This window comes from Rhea americana, unplaced genomic scaffold (assembly GCF_003343005.1).
Source record: "Rhea americana isolate MKP2758 unplaced genomic scaffold, rheAme1 scaffold_13, whole genome shotgun sequence".
NCBI lineage: Eukaryota > Metazoa > Chordata > Aves > Rheiformes > Rheidae > Rhea > Rhea americana.
In genome coordinates this window covers 4641685-4665101 of record NW_028185372.1, presented here as the reverse complement: position 1 = coordinate 4665101, position 23417 = coordinate 4641685, and the positions used below count along the sequence as shown (strand labels likewise).

General features: G+C 36.2%; 1 protein-coding gene across 1 annotated transcript in view; it reads right to left on the bottom strand.

Moving 5' to 3' along the window:
* The window catches only part of NNT (nicotinamide nucleotide transhydrogenase), a 44442-nt gene extending 21099 nt beyond the window's left edge, over positions 1 to 23343 (bottom strand). The window contains exons 1-15 of the mRNA XM_085326406.1: positions 22945 to 23343; positions 17094 to 17323; positions 15743 to 15960; positions 14014 to 14101; positions 13307 to 13395; positions 11453 to 11640; positions 10126 to 10259; positions 9485 to 9676; positions 7708 to 7861; positions 6694 to 6855; positions 5644 to 5754; positions 4498 to 4643; positions 3280 to 3475; positions 2427 to 2660; positions 187 to 347 (exon numbers count right to left, since the gene is read on the bottom strand). Coding sequence (XP_085182532.1) covers positions 187 to 347; positions 2427 to 2660; positions 3280 to 3475; positions 4498 to 4643; positions 5644 to 5754; positions 6694 to 6855; positions 7708 to 7861; positions 9485 to 9676; positions 10126 to 10259; positions 11453 to 11640; positions 13307 to 13395; positions 14014 to 14101; positions 15743 to 15960; positions 17094 to 17323; positions 22945 to 23095 — 2454 coding nt within the window. The 5' untranslated portion in view covers positions 23096 to 23343. The remainder of the gene's footprint in view (positions 1 to 186; positions 348 to 2426; positions 2661 to 3279; positions 3476 to 4497; positions 4644 to 5643; positions 5755 to 6693; positions 6856 to 7707; positions 7862 to 9484; positions 9677 to 10125; positions 10260 to 11452; positions 11641 to 13306; positions 13396 to 14013; positions 14102 to 15742; positions 15961 to 17093; positions 17324 to 22944) is intronic.
* Between the last annotated feature and the right edge of the window lie 74 nt (positions 23344 to 23417).

Here is a 23417-nt window from a genome sequence, read left to right as displayed (position 1 = left end):
GAACAGTTCTGTTTTACAGCTAGATTTAGGAAAGTCAGTTGCTATTTGCTAGTAAAGTTAACAGACCAGCACTGTAATGGTGATTCAGGATGGTAAGATACAATCATTAAGGGAAGAGAGATCTAGAAAGCTGAAGAACAAACTGTTTGTACCATCTGTTTTACCTCCTGCAATTCCTCAACTTACCATTATGGCTGAGAGTGCTGACACAGAACCTAAACAAGTAATTCCCATAGTGTAACTAGGATCAATCATGTATGGAACCATTCCGCCAATGCTGGCAGCCAGCAACCCTGCATTCAATGCATGTCGACCAGGTAAGAGCAGTGGTGCTGAATTCAGGATACCTGTAATCAAATGTATTATCATATTCAGAAATTAATACGTACATGTAGGAGAGCCTGTCTGTTGCCATAGAAAAGACTGAATACCTCAGGAAAAAAAAAATTAAGAAAACAAAAAAGAACAGATAAAACAAGTTATCTGAAGCTGTGATATCATGCTGACTTAAGTATTGCAACACACATTCAGCCATTATTCTAGACTCTCAAATACCCATTTAAACTTTTGTTTTATTCCTTAATCTCTCTGAAATGATTCGCGATAACCTGCCAAAAAGATCTGTTTTCCTTCTAAAAAGCTTTTAATTTGTTTAACTTACATTCTGGTCCTAAATCATTGCATGCAGTACAAAAACATGACTACTGAGAAAACTCAGATTACGGCTATCCAATTATTAAAAAAGTCCAAAACACAAATGAAGTATGGGCAAAACAAGTTTGTAAAATATGAATACAGTCACTTAGCATATTATAACATGTGTGAGCACATTAAGAGAACTTATAAGAAATTCTATCAATTACTAGTTGTAGTATATCCTGGAAGTATCTTAAATTCTCTTTGCTAGTCACAGCAAAGTGTTTTAAATGTAGTATCTCTACTTGTGAAAGGGGAGGCAAGGAGTGTAGGAGGACAAAAGGATCTTCAACTGAAAGCGCTAAGACATTTCATAGGGACATTCATAGTGTCTCTAGAAGCTGTGTATCCAAAACAGTATTTGACATTTTCTTCATTTTAGCTCTAACTTGCCACAAGCAAGGCTAAGATCAGAGTTGGAAGTTATATAAATAACACATTTTTTTCATATCCTGCTCAGAAGTTGTAAAAAATGAAATGGATTTTAGCACTACATAGATTGAATGATTCAAGACTTGCATCAACACCAACTTGAGTCTCATTTTTCTACACATGAATGATAAGAGTCTTTAAAAATACAGYTGTTTCTATTGGTGCTTTAATTCCTTCTGCTATTGAAAGAAAACCTCCTACGAGGAAGAGTTGGAGAAAAGACATTGATCTTCCTCATTCCTTTCAGAAAGCCTTTTCCCTCCTTTTTCTTTTTTTAATATCTAGCACTAGCAACTAAGAATATCACATCTGTTCTTGAGTATCTGTTGAGTGGTTTGAAAGAAGTACAGTTTGACAAACAGGAGGAGGACAGTGACAACTGATAGCTAAATATTTAAGTGTTAAATTATGCACTGGCATAGAAAAACATCAATATAAAAATCCCTTCCTACCCAGTTGGTCATCTTTCTGTATTCAAATGCTTTAATTTCACCAGTTCCCTCAGTCACACAGATCTATATTAAGTTTTATCACATTATGCCTATGTTGGCAGGGAGCTGAGGGGAGGAAGGATTTGTGGATATTTATGTGATTCAGTCTAAAAGGACAAATACAGATTTGTTTTCACCTCCTAGCTTTTTTTTTTTTTTTTCCTCCTTCTTCTTTTGTTTGTTATAGAACAGCTCCAGCTGACCTAGTCTGAGCAGGGAGGGTTGAACTAGATGGTCTCCAGCGTTCCCCTCCAACTTCAACCACTATGCAATTTTGTAAATAGATAGTGCAAAAGTATCTAAGTCACCCAATCCATTCCATCAGTTAGGACTGCCTCAGTCTATCTAAAGGAAGCCTGCAATGCAAAAGACAGAGYTCTATAAATACTAGTGATGCTCACTGAGTCCAGTAAGACCATGGCTTCAGTTAAAACAGCTGCTCAGGAAGATTAAGTTGTAATCATAAGTGTTCAATAAAATAGTGACACACACCGTCTCTTAAACAACAACTCTTAAAAAAAAGTTTCTAGACAAGATGAATTGAAATACGTTTGTATGATTTAGTAATTAATAGCAGTAGCATGACCAAACACTGAATATAAACCATTCATAAAGTTTGTATTCAAAGCAGGAACAGATTTAAAAATAGAAAGTACAGTCATGAGAATTAAACATAACATTTACCTGATGCAAAATACAAGTCCTTGCAGTTACACAGCAGTCTAAAGGCAGAGCTAAAGTCTAGAAGAAGAAAACTATATAAAAAAACAAAAATAGTAATACTTAGTTCTGAATGGAAGATCTCACCTTGCAGTTTTCCATAAGCAACAAGAGAGCCACTAAAAGTGACTCCGCCAATGTATGTTCCAAGGTATGCTACAATCTTGGTGAGGTTTGCAGCTGGATCAGTAGCAAAGTGAGGATACTCAATCATGTATTCTGCCACACAGGTGAGAACAGCAGCCAAACCCACCAAACTATGGAAAGCAGCAACTAGCTGAGGCAAGTCTGAAATCTGGATGCGTTTGGCAATTGTCAAACCTATTGAAAAATGAAGACCAAGGAGAAGTGTTACAACACATTACAACACAATTAAACTGCAATTAGAAACTGATGTATTTTCAATATGCTGTCAATAYATGTACACACATATTTCCTCTAATGTAAACATTTGTTCTAAGTTACAAATTGCTGTCTACAGCATTTAACTGGAAGATGCATATCTGTATTTTGTGCAATAAGAATATCAAGCAAATTAGAAAGAAGATTAAAGTGTATGAAGTACTAAGAAGTTTCATTAAGTATTGGAAAAGCTAACATTTTATATGAAAACGGCACAGTATGACAAAGAATTTGACAGCAATTAAACTTAAACATGAGCTTGGGCATACTAACCTGCATACACCCATTTTTCCTAACCATTACAGAGAAACTATGCACTTCTGATTTCCTGCTAGTCCTCTCTTTCTTTACTGCATCATGATACATTAATAAAAGCCCTGAGACTTAGGATTCTTTGATTCATGTACTTGTAAAAGTAACATAAGCAAGTCATAAATGTAAATTAGTCATTTCACTTGTAACTCATACAATACTATGTATATACAAAGCCTGCATAAACACGCATGTAGTGCATATATAAAAAAAATAATATACATACCTATGGTACCACCAAGTGCCATTGCACCTGACATCTGAGCCAACAACTCAGGTGATGGTTTAAGGCCTCCAAGAGTTGCTGCTAAACCTCCAGCAACACCTATCATACCTAAAGCGTTGCCAAGACGAGCAGTTCCTTGAGTGGACAGACCAGCCAGGGCACCAACACAGCATAAGCCTGAGGCTAGATACATCATCTTTAAAATAAGGAAAATAGGTATGTTTATGTGACACTGAGGTATATAGTGCATAATACATCATTATTAAAATCTTTCCCATTACTACACAAAAGGGGCAGAATTCTCCTGAACGTGTATTACTTGCCAAGTTATTTGTTCTTAACTGAAATAAAAGTCAGACTGAGAAACTGTCATAATAGATGTGACTTTGGCCAATTAAAATGTGACATCTATTAAAACATTTTCCCTTTGTTTCATGACCTTAGTTCATCTGTATTGTGCAAACCAAATCTGAGTCAAACCAACTTTCCTCTAAGTTCAGAAGAAAATTTTTCTTTAGTACAATCCAATTAGCATTGGCATTAAAGTTTAACTGTCCTAATTGTTTTAGGAATAGCCTTAGAATTTACTTATAATGCATCTGAACTGCTGTTTTCAAAAAGGATAAACAAACTTAATGAACTGAGTTGTAAATAACATATCTATATCACTAAAAAAAAAAAAAAANAAAAAAAAAAAAAAAAAAAAAAAAAACAGTGCTTGTATAGTAATGTACTACAAGCCTCCAGGATAAAGCTGTTCTTAAGTAACAGAAGGTAACTCAGAAGGTAACACATTTTCATTTTGCTACCTATCACAACAAATGCAAAAAGTATACCGTGAAAAATGCAGTAACTACGCTTCTCTGTGATGAAATCTTATCTCACCTCATCCAAATGCTGCATCTCTCCACTGTCACTCAAAGTTAAACTTTGAAAAACATGTAAATTGAAGACTGTTTTCTGTATTCCTATTAATATTTAAGGTGTAATTTAGGAACTGTCCAATAAATAGTACAGTACCATCTGCTTAAGAAGAAAAAAAAATTCTAAAGGCTTTTAAGATGTGCAGATTCAGTATTTAGGGCATGACTGCAAGCTTAAACTTAATCAGCTTCAGTCTGGTCTCATGTGTGTTCAACGCAGCAAGCACTGCAGAGGTGTGCTGTACTGCGAATAGTAGGCTCAGAGCCGAAAAGCAGCTAAGCGCAAAGTGCTTACCTGTTCAATATTATAGCCACCACTGAGAGCAGCTGCATAGCCTCCTACAAACACACCACCAGGTAGCAGGTACAAGTAGTTGTACTCAGGAGGATCTGTGGGACGTTTGAACATATCCAGCATTCTCTGTGTAACTAGAAACCCGCCTGGCAAAAAAGAAAACCCAACAGTTTTACAAACACAAAATTTGAAAAAAAGCACAAGCCAACTAGGAGAAAAATATTTGGTTAAACCATATTATATTACCACATGGAGAGAAGTTAACAACTGATAACAACAAAGCCTTTGAAAAGCTATTAAGTTGGAGATCTACCAGTAAACAAATGTGAAATTTYGGTGAGAGTCTTTTTTTCCTCAGCTGTTGGAAGGAATTCATCAAAGGAGTAGTTTGAGAGCCCAGAGGGCTAACTGTAGCTCCATACTCTATAAACAAGAACAACTCTCCTATTTCTTTAGATTGCTTGCTTCTTTGCTCATGCTCCCAACTATCTACCTCCTCACAAACAGGGACTGTATTACAATAAAGACTCTTCATCCACGATGTGTTTCCACAGCACAGCAGGAATGCATCGCTTGCCTCAGAAGTCCACAATGAAAATTCTGCAGGAGATGTTTTCTGATCTTGTTATCAAAATGCTGACTCTATGGTACAGCTTTGTTTATGACTGCTCTTTTCCCTGTCCACCCTAGCTGGAATACAATATTTAAGTCACATGGCTCAATTTCACTTTTTCCTTTTTTTTAAAAAAAGGAAAAAAAGAAACACTATAAACCTGCATCTGTTGAAGATCAAGCAAACAGAATTTTGTTCTATGCCACTGGTATATTTTGCAAGTGGAACAGGAATACAAGGATAAATGCAGTATCATCTCTGGATAAACAGAGAGAGATTATTTCATACAGTTATCACCCAAAGGATGCTCTAAAAGATAAAACATTTAAATGCTTCCCCCAAAGGAAGTTACTCTATGAAGTGTATGAACCAGGTATTTTAACTACTGTAAGAATTTTTTTCTTTATTCTTGGATGTTCTCAGACCCTATTTCCAGGACAGTATTTCTCAAATATATACACTTGAACTAGAAGAAAAATAAACGAATTACACAAGTGCTTTAAGTTACTTTCAGAGAAAACTAATACCCATACCTGCAATATTGACTGACGAGATAAAGGCAGAAAGCACCGCCAGACTTTGAGGAACATTTTCAGGTATGTAATGTCCTCCCATCAATACCAGTCCACCAACTGCAGTTAGTCCTATTTAAAAGAGGAAAGAGTTATTGAACCTAAACAGATTTACTATTACAGCAAGCTTCCTTTCAATTGTCAAGCTGATACTAAGTTAATTCAAATTTTGTACTGTGCTCTCCATATTAGCATCTAAAGACAGACCGCCATGAGGGTTTTTTTTCCCCAGTAATACAAACGTGTTTCAAAAGAAGAAAGTTATATGAATGCAGTTTTGAAGTGCAGTCCCTTCACGGGAGGGAGGAGGAAAAAAAAAAAAATGAGGAACAAGTTGATAAGCTGAAAATAACTTGTTTTCAGCTGCAAGCAACTAGAATATAGAATTGGTCAACTCTGATTTCATTATTCAAATCACAAAAATGATCCAAGTCTGACAGAAATATGGTACAGTAGGAAAGATCAATTCATGGTGATCATCAGATCAGGTACTCAAGTTTTTTATTTGTTGGGGTTTTTTTGTTTGTTTGTTTTTTTTTTTTTTTTTTTTGAAAAGGATTGAAAGCTATAAATCTTACAGGTCACTTTTGGAAAAACCCTCCTCCTCCCCAAAAATCACGTGGTTTGAGGAGAGACAAATAAGGAAGGAAGGAAGCAAGCAGAAGAGAAAGGTTATTTTAGGGGTAAAATTTTGGAGAGACTGAAAGAAAGATGTATTGTGTGTTGTATGAAAGGGGAGACTGCAAGTTAAACAAACTTTAAACTAGATGCTTTAAGAGTGGAAAATTACTTACAAAGATCAAGAATACACAGCATTATGTTCACCTTTCTTTTGAAAAACCATACTCTCCGGAAGAGCACGTTTCATGTGTCATTGCTATTTATGAAAGTAAACTCAGAGGTATAAAGGCTCCTCAGAATTAAAAAGGCATACTATTAAAATTTTGCCTGAAGTTCAACTACCTTGCACCTACCTCACAGAAAATGAGCAATTCTGTAACAGCTACTTACCTGAGATAGCATTAGTCACTGACATGAGTGGAGAATGAAGAGCAGGAGTCACACCCCAAACCGTATGGTACCCCACTATTCCAGCTAGGCCAAATGTCGTCACCATTTGTGTGAAAGCAGCATTTGGAGATACAACGCCCAGTCCTAACATTGTAGCTAAACCTAGAAGAAAACCATAGCTTTTTAGTGACTTCTGAATAGTTTCTTATATTTAAGCTCTGTACAACACTAGGCCAGTATTGAGCTAAACGCAAGAGTTTTGTGCACAGACTCTTTCCAAGATCAGATGGATTGTCTTTGTCCAGTATAAGGCTCTGAAGTTTCTTTTAAAATAGAAAATAAATACGTAAACATGATGCAGCCACTTTTACTACATATGCACATAAAACAATAAGGATATTTTTCTTCCCTAACACTGCCTCCTCTCACTCTCCTGTTCTATAACAAAAATGTAGAAGAGTCACAATCATGTTAAGAGACTACTGCAAGACTTAAAAGTAACAAACACTCAATGCATTAACTACTAGCACAGAATTTCTGATGTACACAGAACATTAAATGACAGCAACTGCCAGCATTTATTTGCGAAGACAACTCCTGTTCCTAATACTTAGGAAAGATTGTGGGCATTTAAGTCTCACAATCCACAAAGGTTGAAAAAAAGCAATGCCATTAAACTGATTCTGCTGCAAAGTATGCACACAGTCCCTTGCAGGAGCTTGCAAAATTTTAAATATTTTACTGAGATTTAATTTAAAAAGTCAAAAACATTTATGCTCACAGCATGACTCAACACTGCTGGAAATGTTAGTATTTTTGGTTAAATTTCTTAAGTTTTATTCTCCTCTTCAAAGCAATTACTGCAGGGCACTGATTTTGTACTGGGACATACCAGTCAACCAACTGCTCTCTCAGATAGCTACTAAATTGAATGAGCAAGATGTGTACTCATTTAAAATATTAACCACATAAGAATTACTCTACACTGATTCTCCAACTGTGGAAGTCGCCTACCTGTTGTATATACAGATGCACTAGTCATAGTTTTTCTAAAAGGTGTAATAGTAGCTGCTTTTTCCGCTTCCAGCTCTGCTACAGTCTTCTGCTTCACAGGGGCTCCTTGAGGAATGTTATTTGGTGGAGGTGCTGGAAAAATTACCTTGCCATCCTGACAAGAGATATTTACAGTTATCCCTAACGTAGTAGATTCTTTAAAAATAGAGTCTACTCTTCTCTATCCTGTAGCTCAGATGAAACTCAACATCCTAGAGCCATGCCATAAAAAGTCTCCTCTTTCCACAGAGTTTGCAAGGCTGGATGAGATAGATGTACAGCTTGACCAAATTTATTATATTGATTCACACATTTTTCTGACAAGATTTAACATCAGTATCCCAGAATACCTGTTAACAACACAGCACATGACTTGAAAGCAGGAACCATAGGGACAGTTCATTAATAGAAAATATTTTTCCAAAATAAAACAGAGCTATGGAAATGTCAAATTCTGCTATAGATCTGAAATGCAATCAAAATCTGCCCAGCAAGGTCCCAGACATAGTGTCTCACTTGCCTTTCTCCAACCCTCTGGAGGAGTCACACCTTGACTTGTCAAGCCTCGAAGCTGTATGCCTGCTTCAGTGGCTCAGGAGAGCTGAAGCCATCCAATGCTTCCTCCAGAGTAGGTAATCATAAACATTAGAAAATCTTGGTAAAATTAGCCAGTAAAACTCAGAAACAAAAAAGTAACTCTTGCCTAAACTACAGATTACTATTTTCTAATAGAACTTAAAAGTACTCCACATGTTGTAGTTACACCGAGAGCCTTTACTGGCTCATGCCCTAAGCTTGTATTAGGCAAACAAAGACAGAAAAATAAAAGTAGCAGTGTGACCATAGAGAGGTAAACAGAAAAAAAGCCAGCAATGCAGAGGTTTAGAGACTCTTGATGAGATTGTAAGAGTACTCAGCTCACAAAACACAGACATATTTGGCAAGTTTATCATCATAAACAGTTAATTCTTTTGTCCAAAAAAACAAAAAGCTTRATCTAGAACATACTATGCACATATATCCTTTCTGATTCTGAAAAGGAGAATGTTAATTCCTGGTCTTATTTCAAGCCTCCTGGACAGATATATAAGACAGCAGACAATGATGCACCGAGTAGAGAAGGCACAATCACATGGTTTTCTCACACGATGGTCTAGTTCATAATCGTGGAAAGAAATGCACACTCCTGATATCCACACTATACCTATTTTGTGCCTGAATTTCACAGGGTTTTTCCTCTCACCTTTCATGCATGAAAGAAAGTTCAGTGTGAAGAAATTTGATTCAATTTAGCATTAAAATCATTTCCCCCCGTTAAAGTTACTCTTAGAAGAACAAAAACATATTTATTAAAGCAAAGTTAAAGAAGAAATGCTTTCCAGTCCTTTAGCAGATATTTCAAAAATGTTACATATCCATGTTTTTAATCACATGGATACAATCGGTAAATTCAAATATAATACTTTTCCTTTGTTTAGTAATAGGCACATTAGGCATTTGTTTAATCATGACAGGTAAAAACTTACAGACAGAAGCAAAAAGGTTTCCCTTTACAAAAAAGGACGAAGGACTATTCAAATGAATACAAACGTGATTACAGGTAGCTTGATGGACAGCATATGCAAAGTATGTAAGCATGCAACATCTTTGAATGCATTTTAGGAGACAGCACTGATAAATATAGAAGTAAACACACAGGTTGCATCACAAATTAGAAAGATATCATTTATTGACCTACCTTCATTACTACAGTTCCCCTAATAACATGATCCAGAGTGCCATAATCAAATTCGTCTTTTGGATCAAAGTAGAAGTTCTCTTTGTCAGGACTAATAGCCTTTAGGAGTTTGATAATATTATTGGAATATAGGGTACTGGCCTGGGTAGCCATTCTGCTAGGCAGGTCCGTGTAGCCGATGTGTGTAACACCCTTTAAAAAGTAAAGTATTAAGCATTCATTAAATCTCTAAAGAAGCATTTTCAGAAGGACGTACTGGAAGAGATGATACATATATCCAAATAGTTCAGATTATTTGTGTCTCTAAACTTCTCTAGAACTGTTACTGCAGCTTTACCAGTAGTAGCTGGGGGCAAGGAGGAAAGGTGTTATTCTTGATTTAGAAAATTTAGCATGACCAGACCAGACCAAACCAAACATCTTAATTGCAACAAGCGTGAATAGAGAGGAGGATGTACTGCTGCAAGAGCCTGCCTTTCCCTTTTCACTTTGACAAAATTAAAATCTAAAGGATTACTTAAAACCAAATAGCATAAGCAGCTACTCATTTTCAGCACTCAGTTTATAAAATACAATCTTCAAATTAAGTATGAAAATAAATTCACGCAAACTGAGAATGATCTGCAGTCCAAAGTGCTCACCTTATGAACATACAATTCTCCAGGCTTTGTAGTTTCAATGTTTCCTCCTGCTTCTGCAGCTAAATCCACAACAACTGAACCTTCCTTCATTGATTCAATCATATCTTTCCTAAACAATACTGGAGCTTTTTTACCTGACAAGACAAGACATAGTAAATTAAACACAAAATACAGCTTTAATCTGTAAAGCCCAGGAGAAAAAAGTTTCCCCTGTCCTCACCTTCATAAACCTCTCACTTACCTCAGAAGCTATATTTGCATTTTATAGGTACAAAAGAAAGATATGAATTTTTTGCTTAAGACAAAATGTCATGGAGGACTTGCTTACCTAGACAGAGAGAAGATATGCTGGAACACCCAGCACCCAATGCACATATGCAAGGTGTTCATGAGCAGTCTACCAAAGATTGTAGAAAGTCTGATTTTGACCTTAGTAAACAGACAACTTCCAGTCTTATAATTCAAGTCATAGCTAAGTAACAAAAAAGTCACACTACAGGTTGTTGTGCAATATAAAACACTGAACCTTAAGCTCTACCCTACTGTGTTTCAATTACAAAACACAATCCTATTGCAACTGGACTTGCTTCAGTGCACATAGCGGATATTAGATGTAACAGTGATACAATAAATATGCAGAACTACTACATATTCTTACTTTGTCTTTTTGTTTAATAACAAAATATGAAGATATTAAGTCAAAGACTGCTGGTTTGTAGCAACATAAGAGAGCATGGATAAATATTTACTACTTACTTACAAATAATGCAAGGGTTTTAACACATATATAAAATAAACTAATACTTGAGATTTCTTTATTAGGATTGTAGTGTAGATTCCAGTGCACTACTATTATCCAGCAAGTCTGAGGAACCTTCAACTTTCTTCTCAAATGACTCCAGGTTTAGGGAAGACTTAACAGATGAGGGAAGCACAGAGTAAATTACACAAGCACTCAGAGAAAGCTCAGAAAACCAGACATTTCAGAAGCAAAGCAGAGCCTTTCCAGCAAGACAATCTTTAGATACAAAAGAATAGTATAGAGTGAGCTAGTAATTATTTCCCTGCAGACTAAAGCTTTTATTTTCTTTTTCTAATAAAAATGCAGTTGCAAGGAAAAAAAAAAGGAAAGAAAGAAAGAAAGAAGAAATGCTAAAATGATAAGTTTTAAAGGAGACTGATTTTTTTTCTTTATCAGGGAAGGGAAAAGGTATGTGCTTTAAAAGAGATAATTGATTTACATCTCCTTTATTTTCACTGCAGCTACACCCCCAAAACATACAAATTTACACAAAATAAAAACAAGCATGTTGCACATAAGACATACCTGGAATAAGTGCTGTAGTGATGATGATATCAACATCTTGGCACTGTTTTGCAAAAAGTTTCATTTCAGCTTCAATAAACTCTTTAGACATTTCTTTAGCATAACCACCTTGTCCCTCTCCTGATTCCTTTAAGTCTACTTCCAAAGGCTCAGCACCAAGAGACTTGAACTGTTCCAGAGCTGCAGCTCTACAGAAAGAAAATCAGAAGGAAAGAAAAAAGAAAAACAAAACATGGACTACATAAAAAAAGGAAGTCTGTTTTAAGCAACAGCTCAATATACTTTGAGTTTGGAGGCCACTTTAGTAGCAGTTGTCTTCAGACAAGAGATAAAAAGCTTATTCTAGGACTAAGGAGAACAGGATAAAAAGTCTTCATTTTATTTGTTAAGTGGAACAGAAAGAACATTTGCATCACCAATTTTAGGTCCTGCATGAGAACACTTTGACTAGGAATTATAGCAGCCTACAGTTTCCTGTATAGTCAAATGAAGTTGCCCCAAGAAGGTATCCAAAGCTGGGAGCTTAACTATTGACTAAGTCTGCTCACCYGTTTCTCTTATCTTCACTAGACAAGTCTAAAACCCTAACTTAAATGCCTAAGACGGGTGACAGATACACTCCATAGCCTGTGTCCCCATCTTTAAATATGAAATGGGAATACCAGTAAGTCCTTTTTCACTGGGAATGCAACAGAGCTTCTGAAGCCTCTGGATACTACGGAGATCAGAGTCTTAAGAACCTTAGATGGATGACAAACTCCTTCAAAAAACTAGTTTCACATCAGGTTATACAGCAGAATACGACAACAGACTAAATTCTAGGGGTGAGACAAACATTCACCATATGCAGGTATTTACTACAAACATCCTTGTACATTAAGATAAATGTACACAGGATGCTGAAGAGCATTTTGTATCTGAAAAGTTTCAGACAGWTTTTTTGCTTTTAAGTAAAATGATTCTTTTCAGTTTGTTTTATGAATTACGCTGTTTTGCCTAACATAGACTGAAGGCTTTTTCCATATTGCACATAACAGGTATGGAGATACTCATTTTTATTCTTTCACATTAGATATAACTAATTAGCACTAGGTGCTGTTTCTGCATAAAAACAAACATGTATACGTATTTTTAAGGCAGATACAATGTTAAGCACATACAAATTCAGTATTAGAAGACCATTTAATATAGAAAGTTTAATCAAGTTTGTGCTTCCTATAGAGTCAATAAGATAACTTTCCCAGTCTATTGCTCTAAAAATGACTATTGAACAAGAAAATTTTTCTGAATGAAAAAAAGAAATCCCAAGCTTAATTCTGCTTCAGTTGCAGTCCCTGTTCTTTCATCTTAAAGACATGAGTTCCCTAAATAAAATAATTTTCTCTCCATTTTTTTTTTTTTTTGGTCCTTTGAGCAGATTGAAAGGCGTCTGACTTCAGAGAGATCCTGACTAGCTTGTTCATCTGGGATCAGGCAAGTGGAGATGAATGAGAGTATGCAGCTGTAAATCTGAATCAAAACAAGCTGTAAATGAGAATATAAAGAGTCTTTCTCCACTATTTTGCCTTGTGTCCCCAAGAAGAGCACAGACACAAAATTCTGGACAAAACCCCTCTCTTTCTCATTTTTATAAAGCAGGACTTTGGTTCATATGACTCTGGTTGATTTAATAATACAGAGTCTTTGGAAGGTTTGGGGGAATAAAAAAGGAATAAAAATGGAAGAATAAGGCAGGAATAAAAGCAGCAGGCAGGGATTTGTGATTCAATGCAGCTTTCACTACAATACAAACAGCTACAAAGCTATTAACCTTAAAATCATTCAATATAGCCRTTACTGTTTTCACACACCCACCTAGTATCAAATCCACGAACCACTGCACCCATCGACTTAGCTGCTCCTGCAGAAGCCAGGCCAGCAACTCCTCCTCCAATAATCAAGACCTAGAATGATATCATTATCACACTTGGCCCACAAACTAAAAATAGAGTCAGCTAGAAAAGTAGCAAAGTGATAATGCATTCACAACAGTAGAGATGCAAGTTATTTTCAGACACAGAACCTAAAGCAACTTTGGCGAAGGTAACCATCACAGCTTTTAAACTGTTACTGTTACTTCATCTATCTATCTGCGGCTGACTATTTAAACAAGTAAATGCAGGCTTTCCCCTTGCTTTGGTTTAATTTGGGGGGAGTTGGTTTTTTTCTTTTTAATTCTCACACTTTCACTTCTCTTCATCCCAATCCACCTGCAACTCCAGTCAAGTAATCCCTTCCACCACAGCTTTCAATATGCCAGAACTCTTAACATCTCTGACCTTTCTTTACTGCTTCATAACCTTCCCCTATCCATCCATAGGGGTTCTGACATTTAAAAATAAGTAAATATAAATAAAACTCAAATTATTCTACTCTTTTCCAAAAAAGAACTAAAAACAGTAAGCAAAAATTACTAATCCCATATGAGGAAAAAGCTTTTAACACAAGCAGTTTCAGCAGTGGTTAGCTGCATCCAGGAAATGACCTATTCTTCTGCTCAGTACTTACTTTACTGTACGTACCTTGGCTGGAGGAACTTTACCAGCAGCTGTGATTTGACCCGTGAAAAATCGACCAAAGTGATTTGCTGCCAATACAACAGCCTTGTAACTGTCAGGTAAGGAAGACAAGAACACATTTCAGTATTTTCCCAGATGCAACTTAATGCCATTCATTGACAGCACTCAAAAGAATACACTCAGACCAAAGCATATATACAATGAAACAAGTTTAATGTTTTACTCTTGAGCACAAGTTTAATCCTCTCTCTGTCTTTGCTCATTCTTAGAAAGAATTTGTAGACAGCAGTATGCTCAATGTAGAATTATGAATGCATGATAAACATGTAACCTGACAAAAATTCACTCTGTCATCTCCGAAGCTATCTTCAATGACTGCAACTAGAGGTTTGTTAGGGAAGGAACTACATACAAGCAACTACAAAACCCAGAGTAGTTTTGCAGTAAGCAGGAATGCAGTAAGCATTTAGGGAAGCAAACAACTTCAGAATAAGATACTCAGAGCTCTGGGGGTGGTGGTCAAGGGTCTGGGAGCCCTGATCTTTTCCTCCTCAATCCTACCAGTGAGGGGGGAGGATGGGAGGAGCAGCAGATATATTTTACAAATTAACAGCTGTCTGTGCCACTGGTGTTGGCAACAGGGTTTTGGTTTCTACGACCACAGGACCCTGCTTGAAGATAGGCAACTGATGAGGAGAGATGGGATCAATCTCAATAAGCAGGCACATACGTCTTTGCAGGTAGGCTGGCCAGCTTGGTAAGGAAGGCTTTAAACGAGGAAAGAGAGGGAAGCGGAGAGTTATAGAGACAGGGCAGTCAGCAAAACACTCAAGTCGGGATGCCTCCAGTGGGTACCTGCAGCCAGAAAAGTGCATCTGGGACATGACTATGGAGGATCCTCTTGCACCCCTCCTGGAAAGCCTGCATGCTTGATTAACTCTCTGAAATACCTGTACACCAATGCACAGAGCACACATCTCTAATTCTTCCTGCTTATTCCCCGTGTGCAGTCACAGAGCCATGATCTCACTGCAATTACAGAGACATGGTGGAATAGCCTGCATGACTGGAATGCTGTCATGGATGGCTACAAGCTTTTTTTTTTTTTTTTTTTTTTTTTTTCATAAGGAAAAGAGGCAAAATTGGTGAAAAATATGAAGAAGAAAATTATTTATTGATGTCTTTTTTTTTTTTTTTTTTTTTTTTTTTTTTTTAAAGGAAAGAAAGGCCAGGAAGGTGAGGTGGTAGAGCTGCTCTTTATTTAGTTACTCAATAATTTCGTAACTGCCAACTTGACAATAAACACCTCAAGTCTACAATGCCAGGCACAAAACATGAATATATTTGAGAGCAATTACTCTTTTTGTTTGCACCTGCCACAGCCTTGGCATTCATATTGAGCACTCTTCTCACTAGATAGCTCCCAAAAATGTTAGATGCTAGTGACAGACACTCTGCATTGAAGTTGTTTTAAGGATAGCTCTCATCTAACCCAGAGCAAAGTGGTACTAGACTAACCAGTCCAGGAACTGAAAGAATCCAACTTTTTTTTTTTTTTTTTTATCTGCTTTGATTTGAGAAAGTTAAAGTTGTTAGGCACCTTCAGCAGGTTCATCCTGCTTCAAATAGCTGTAGGAAAATAAAGACACAGAACTGTCTTAAATATACCTAATATCAAAATACGTTGCCTTGATATTTACTCAAGATGAAAAAAGAATAAAAGGTTTCATACCCAGCAATGTTGGCCATGGAGCTAAGTGCATCATATCCCTGAGCAATGGTGACCCGTGGAACCTGATCCATGGCCAAGACGGTAGTTTTTTTTTCTGCAAGTTTATTCAGGAGGTCTGGATTTTGGGCTGGATAGATAAAACTAACCAGGGTAGCAGCTGTCTTAAGAAGATCTGCCTCATGTACACCTAGTGCAGGGTTATATATAGGAGCCCTCACCTGAAGAAAGAGAGAGGTTTCCAAATTAATCACTAGAAGTAAATCAGGGCATGCCCCCCCCCCCTTTTTTCTCCCCAGCTTACACTTTGTCCATTCACAACCAAAGTATATGATGAAGGAAGTGTATTAAAGGCTGTTTGTACAACTGAACTCAGTAACAGCTCAGCTACAACTCACAAATAACAGCTCTAGGTAGACAGGTGACAGAGCAGTAACAGCACATATACTCGGAAAGAATTCATGGCTTCTAAGAAGCCATTACTGGCTTTTGTAACAGGCAGCTGTTCTAAAACAGGTCATTTTGAGGCAAAACAGATTAATGAACAGCTGTGACAATTAAGTTCTACAGGAAAAAAAAAACTCCTAAGTTTACGATATACCATCATATATAAAGAACTTMAAGCATGAAGTCTAGCAAATACCTGTCTTCATTTGTAATGACTTCTTTTAGATTTTTTTTTAAATAAAGAAACAACCTACTTACCCAAAATGTTCACAAACTAACTCACAGACATGAATTACATTCAATCTTGACAGGATAGCTTCAGATAAAACATTCAAAGAAAGCCACAACATCAAAACCAAGGTCTTCTTGCCTGAAGACTGTACAACCTAACACCTCTTAACTTTACTTTTAGCAGTTTTCCCACATCAGCTACAACTCCCTGCTGTTCAATTGCTGGATATCCAATTGAAAAGAATTAGAAATCCTTCTTCAAAACTCCAAAGCAACTTTTTTTTGAGAGTAACTTGAAGTTGGATGTTACTGATCTTGGAGAAGAAGTTGCTTAGAATGGGGATCTTTTCTGATTAGTGTTCCGAACACAAGTTTACCTTGCTCTAGAAAACATAACTCCAAGGCAGTGAAAAACTTGATAAGAGATTGTCCTTACATTCTTCAATGTTCCTATTTACAGAAATACTCCTATATACTAGTTTATTAGTTTAGACCCACACCTGAGCTATATGAAAAAAAGAAAAGATGACTAAAATTAAATCAGAACTTAGAATGGAAAGTATAAATTTAGAGTAGATTGTTTACTGAACTTCTAGGAGACTATCAGAAAGGTTTGAGCTATACATTTTCTATGGTATTTTTTTTTTCAGATAAATATATTAATAAAGCAAATTACTTTGACAACTAAATCTGAAGCCAGTACTTCCTTGGTCCCCTGGATCTTTGCTCCAACTTCTCTGTAATGGTCATCAGAAAATTTGGAAGCTTCTCCAGCACCAGATTCCACTACAACGTTGAAGCCTTGCTTAACCAAGGCTTGAACTCCAGCTGGTGATAAAGCTACCCTCTTCTCATTTTGAAATATTTCCTTAGGGACACCTACAGTCAGCTGTTTATACGGAATTCCTGTAAGAACAGCAGAGAGGACAGCATTAGTTGCATGAAAGATCTTAAGGTTTACTGAATTGATACTAATGGCACACTTCAGTGCTGTATAGAGACATTCAGACGGGTCACATTTAGTAATTTTCCCTCCTCAGGAAAGAGGAAGCAGAATCACTTTTTCCAGCAGCGTATTCTACATTTCTTTAAACTATACCGTCTTTCCAGACATCCCTCTTCCCTCAGATATTAACAGGTCAGTGCAGTCACCACAAAAGCACTAACAAGCTTCTGGTGCAGTTTATATCCACCTCAGTTTATACAATCAGTAACAGTATTCTGGGGATATCATATTCTAAACTACAGTAAATGAACTTAACTTCCTCTCTATGTGTTTCAGTTTTTCTCTGAAGAAGCAAATGAGTTTGAGCAGCTGATCCACATTTTAACTGAACATTAGTTCTGAAAGTCTATCAAAATCATGCAACAGTTGTCTCAGTTCACTGTAAATGAGCATAACTTTCATACCACAGGAAAAGTAGGCTGAAAGGCACAATTTCATTGATGAACTGCTTGGACAGTCGTTACAGAAATTAAAAACTTGAATTTAGGAATACATGAATAATCGAATATCTGACTACTAGTTCAATCCATCTATATTTCTCTTTAATTTTATCTTTCTGTTTTAAGGTATTCCAAGTTCTACTAAATAATGCCAAGAAACTTGCAGAAACTGCAATTTATCATTTTTAGCTTAAGGTTTCAACTTACAAATCTCCAATTTTACCTACAATTTGAGGGCCCTGAGTTAAATATTTCTTAGCTGAACTTCTCTGATCCCATCAAATGTTTAAACTTATTATATATGCATACATAGTCTCAGACAAGATAATCACATAATCAAATTACCACATTGCTTCAATTACAAAAAACCACATGGATTCTAGCATGCAAGCCCAGTTCTGCAACAGCTTCCACTGATCTCTCTCCAAAATTTAAAATTTGCATTGTGGTATTTATACATGAGAGGCCTACATCACATATACTGCACTGTTAAGAACAGAACTTAAGCAGCCTGAGAAGCCACTCATATTAAAGGCCAAGCTAAAAAATAATTAATTGATTAAAGGCTTGTTTTATAGTATCAATCTTTTCACTTGACATAAACAATTTAATTTTGACAAAAAGACGCATATTTCGTTTAAAAAATAGTACTAGAGAGTTAAGTGTCTTGTATGTTTTAGAAAGGCCCCTTTTCTTGCCTCTTCCCCCCCCTCTTTTTTTTTTAAAAACAAAAAAGAATCAAGCAGTTCCTAAAGGTACCTTACTGTGAGAATTTTGAGGAAGGGAATTATTTGACTTTAGATATAAAGTTCTTACAGCTATAAAATGAAACTGGGACTAATAGGTGCTTAAACTTGAAAATCAGAAAATGTTTAGAATAGCAGTTCTTACGATATGGCATCAACTTGTAATGTTCTGAAAATATAATGTATAGTTGCTAAGAATTGAGATTTAAAAATCTACCCACACTCAGACCTACCATCCATTAAAAAAATAAAACAAACCTATCCAACAAGACGACAGGATAAAAGTTCACTAGAACTGCATTACTTCTAATTATTCCTACTCTTCCTTTTTTAAAATCTTTCCCTCTAAAACTAAACTGATTAAAGAGCAGTAAGTAATTTTGAGACAGAACTTTAATATGTTGGAGAACACCAGAAATTCTTTACATTACTAGATAAAATCAAATTCAAAAAATGTATTTTAAAGGAACAGAATGCACATCTAGAAGAGCTACAGAGGTAGCAATGTACTTTGTAAGGATTTACTTCATCAGCATACACCACATTCAAACATCACTGTGCAACTTGAGGTGTCACTATCGCACCACCACTAGCCACCTGAAACCTATGGTAACTGCTGACATCACTCAAAATAATACTCTTGCTATTCAGAAGATAACTTTTCTCTCATCTCTTAAGTACTATGCAATGAAGTCTGCTTCTGACTTTTGATAAATTAACTCAGTGAAAATACAAAAATTCTCATTTTTTAAAAGCAGAAATGAAATCTAACAGACATAACTCCTTGTTAGACTAACAGATACGAATCATGATTTGTGAAGGGTGGTAGCTCGAGGACAGAGGATAGAAAGCTTTCCAAGAAGCTCTGAGAAAATAAGAACTGGAGTACTACCTCCTCTTTCTCCTTTTCAAAGTTTTACAGTGCACAGAGGCAGAGAAAGAAAGGAATAAACTACAGCATACAGGGACTAGAAGGATAACTGCAAATTTAGAGGCACATGAACTATTGACTAAAGCTCATACATTTTTTTTAAAAAAAAAAAAAGAAAAGAAAGAAATAGAGCTTTTAGCTTGTAATGCCAAGCTCAAAGGACAACTGTTGCCTCTATTTTCTTTTGTCCACTTGCTTTGTGTGGAAGACCAAATAAACCAGTAGAGCAAATAGGTGGGAAGGACAGAACAGAAGGTGAACTATGTGCCAAACGTGTCTCATTTTCTTCATTAATATTGTTAGGTGTTGCTTGCAATAAAAATATGTTCAGCTTTTTCAGAAAAAAAAAAAGCATTTGCAACTTCTTTTGTAGGCAGAATGGTCAGAGACCAATAAGGAGGACTATGTCCTGCTCCAAAGCTTTGGTAGATGAAGTCAAAKATATTAAACAAGTTTCATTCTTCTCATACCCTCTTTTCCCTTCTGTCCCACTACTGACTTTCTAGCAACCAAAACTCAAGTGCACAGATTTCAGTTTCCCAGCCTTTAGCTAGAGCAGATATTGTTCATGAAGTAAGCTATTCAAAACCTTTTTGACACAAAGAATCGGTGTGAGGAGGAATTCACTACTATCACAAAAGCACTAAATTTCACAAGCCATAGAGTCTCCACGTCAAACACACAAATTATAGTTCAGAAAAAAAGAATGAGAATATTGTATTTTTAAATAAGGCATTCTTATAACTATGCTTTCACCCCCCTCAACGTAATGACCCCCTCCTCACTGTTTAATGAGGAGACAGCAAACCACAGTCTCAGACTACAAGAGAACCAAAAAAGTAGATAACCTGGATTCCCAATCTTCAAAAAGTATATATATTTTTATGTAGGCATATATATATATACATGTATGCATGTAAATGGAGAAGAAAGTGAGATAGATATAAAACATTTCTTCTCCATTTAACTTCTATCTACAAATTGAATGCTTAAAGAAGATCCTAAATCAAAATCATCAAGAGAACTCAGAACAAAGYATACAGAGTAATACAGAAAAATACAACTTTTTAACCTCGGTGACCCGATTTCAGGAGGCGGCCTATACAAAACAGTATCAACAAGTGTTAGAGGCTGACTTAGAGGAAATAGACAGAAGTTTTCACTATATACTACACTTTCTGGGATGGGAAAAATGGGATACAAAATTTGCCCAATTAATAAGACATTTAAAAAAAAAACAGCTTTAAATGAACCATCTCACCTGTTCTGAAGTAAGATGAGGATGTATTCTGAAGAACAGCAATATGATGTAGGCAAGAAAAAAAATGGCATAGAAGATTAAACACACACACCTTATCTCTCTTCTCACACAAGTAAGGAGAAGTAACAAAAGAAGTAAAACTATAGGAGAATGTTTATGCTTTATAAACACTGTACAGCTCATCTAGAGATTTGAGATTAAAATATTATGGGTTTCAAAGTCTTGGAAGAGTTAGAGAAAAAGGCTTTTTTTTGTTTTTGTGTTTTTTTTTTTTTTTTAATGAAAGCTTTATAATAGAAAGGATATTAAAAATCCTAAAATAGAGAGGGGTAGAAGTCTGAATGCTGCAGTATATAAAACAACTGGAAGCACATTAGAAAAGTCAGAATCGGTTACTACATAAGCACCAGGGCTTGGAAAAGTTTTGTATCTATTGCTGAAGCATCTGATTGAGATAAGACACTGGAATACTTGTTTACTCTAGTATAGAAATTACTGTTTCTAAGAAATAAAGAAAAAGGTAGCAAGACAAATAGTGATAGGAAAGTATCCATYCTCCTCGTTTACTGAATACAAATTTTCTCATTATTACATAGGCATGTTATGTACATGTCATATATGCTGGACAAGGTGAAAGCTAATCTAAGAGAGTGCAAGTAATAACTAAAGGCTTGAGAGAAATTACACAATCACTACACTTTTCAGGAAAGTTATTCTTCCAAATAATGTTACAGTAATTTTACCAAGTGCTACTATATTCAAACACAATTTCTAGAAGAAAGAATAAAATGTAGTTATTTTGAATCAAAGCTCAACAACATATAAAAGTTCTTAAAAGAGTATACGTAGGCAACAGCACTGCTGAAGTGTCATTCAGTTATTATTTATACCCTTGATTTGTCCTCTATCAAATGGCAAATCTCATGTTACCAAGGTGAGACAAAAGAACAGTTTAATTATCAACCAAGAGACTTAATCAAACTTTATAATTCTCAACATTAAATGTCTAGCATAAATATAAGTATAAATATAAAGCTTTCCTCAATAAAGGCTTTCACGTGAAAGATCTGAAGAGGACAGCACTGAATGCTTTAACATGTAACACCATTCAATTCTCTCTTCTCATGTAAACTCCTGTATTTTCACAACCAGACATTTCTATTCATAAACAGTGCTACTTTTCTAGGCCTTCAAAAGATTTAATGCATCACCTACAGTGCACACGTAGAAGAACTGAACATCACTGTACAGTCAGAGTAACTCTTTGCATATGTATTTTATCTGTTCAGACGCAGAAGCCCCAAAATCAGAGGTGAAGCCTCTAAATTCCTTCAGGGAGACCTGACTCACGCAAGATAAGGGGCAAAAATAGCATTAAAGTACTTTTACATATTCTTCAGTCCTCTAAGTTGTCAAGCTACACACAGTGTAAGACAGAACATGCCCTCCCTCCCCCCTCCCGCCCAAAATAATCAGCCCTGACTTTCATACACCAGCCTCTCATCATATGTTGGAATCAAAGAGGTTCCATCTCCTACCCTCCCACACATTTTTGAAAATATCTGAATCCGTCCATTATCAAGATGTAATCAGTATAAATGTATCAACAAACCCTGTAAGTGAAGATTCAGCTCAAAGCTAGAAGATGGTACAACATAAAAAATGTTTCCTAAACAAAGAACTTTTCAGATGGAATACTTAATTTATATACAGTCATGCTGACATGCTCTTTTTGTGACAGAAGTATCTTCTCCATATGTACACAAACAGTTGGGTTTGCAAAACTCTTGGGGAACTTGGGCCTTTACCTGAGAAAGGCATTTCTTTAAATACTCCCTTCAAGCAAGATAATTGTCAGCAGGAGCTCTGATCATCTACCCCTTAAGACTATTTGGACTCAAAGTATTCACAGTGAACACAGACTCTTTCTGCATAAGTCCTGGAAAACTTGTGTAAAACTGTACTGCAACTGACTGATGAAGATCAGCTGGCTGCTTACCTGATTTAACAGTGTTCTTTTTAATCTTTTCCATACTAACACAAAACCAGAAGAAAAAAAATCCCACAAACTATTTCAGGAGATTATTTAAAACCTTCATAGTATGAAATGAAAGAATTATTTATGATTGTTTAATCAATTTACCTGGCTTCAGAGGTGCTTGAGACCACAGTATTTGGTGGGTTCCAAACATTCGGAAACACGGCATCTTTGCAGAATGCACCTTAGGTGGTAACACATTGCCAAAGATGGGAGGTGAGCACGCACTAACAGCAATACGCAGAAGGCTCGCCATGTTACCCAGACCTCACAGCGGACTCCTTGCCAGCTACAGGATCCCTACAAGCCTGCTGCTCATGTAAGAAACAAACAAACAAAAAACATTAGTGATACTAGAAAGAAGGTACGCAAACTCACTAGCTTAAGTCCAGTTGATCCTAGCCATAGGATGGCCRTTTCTCTCGCCCTTTTCCTTCCAGGTAGAGAACAAAGTCCACTTTTCCACACCAAGTCTGAGTAAATACCAAAACTAAGCCAACAAGCCCATGTGAACACTAACATCACAAGTTGATTTACACACTGATATTGTTCTGTGACTCAGAATTGCATTCTCATTG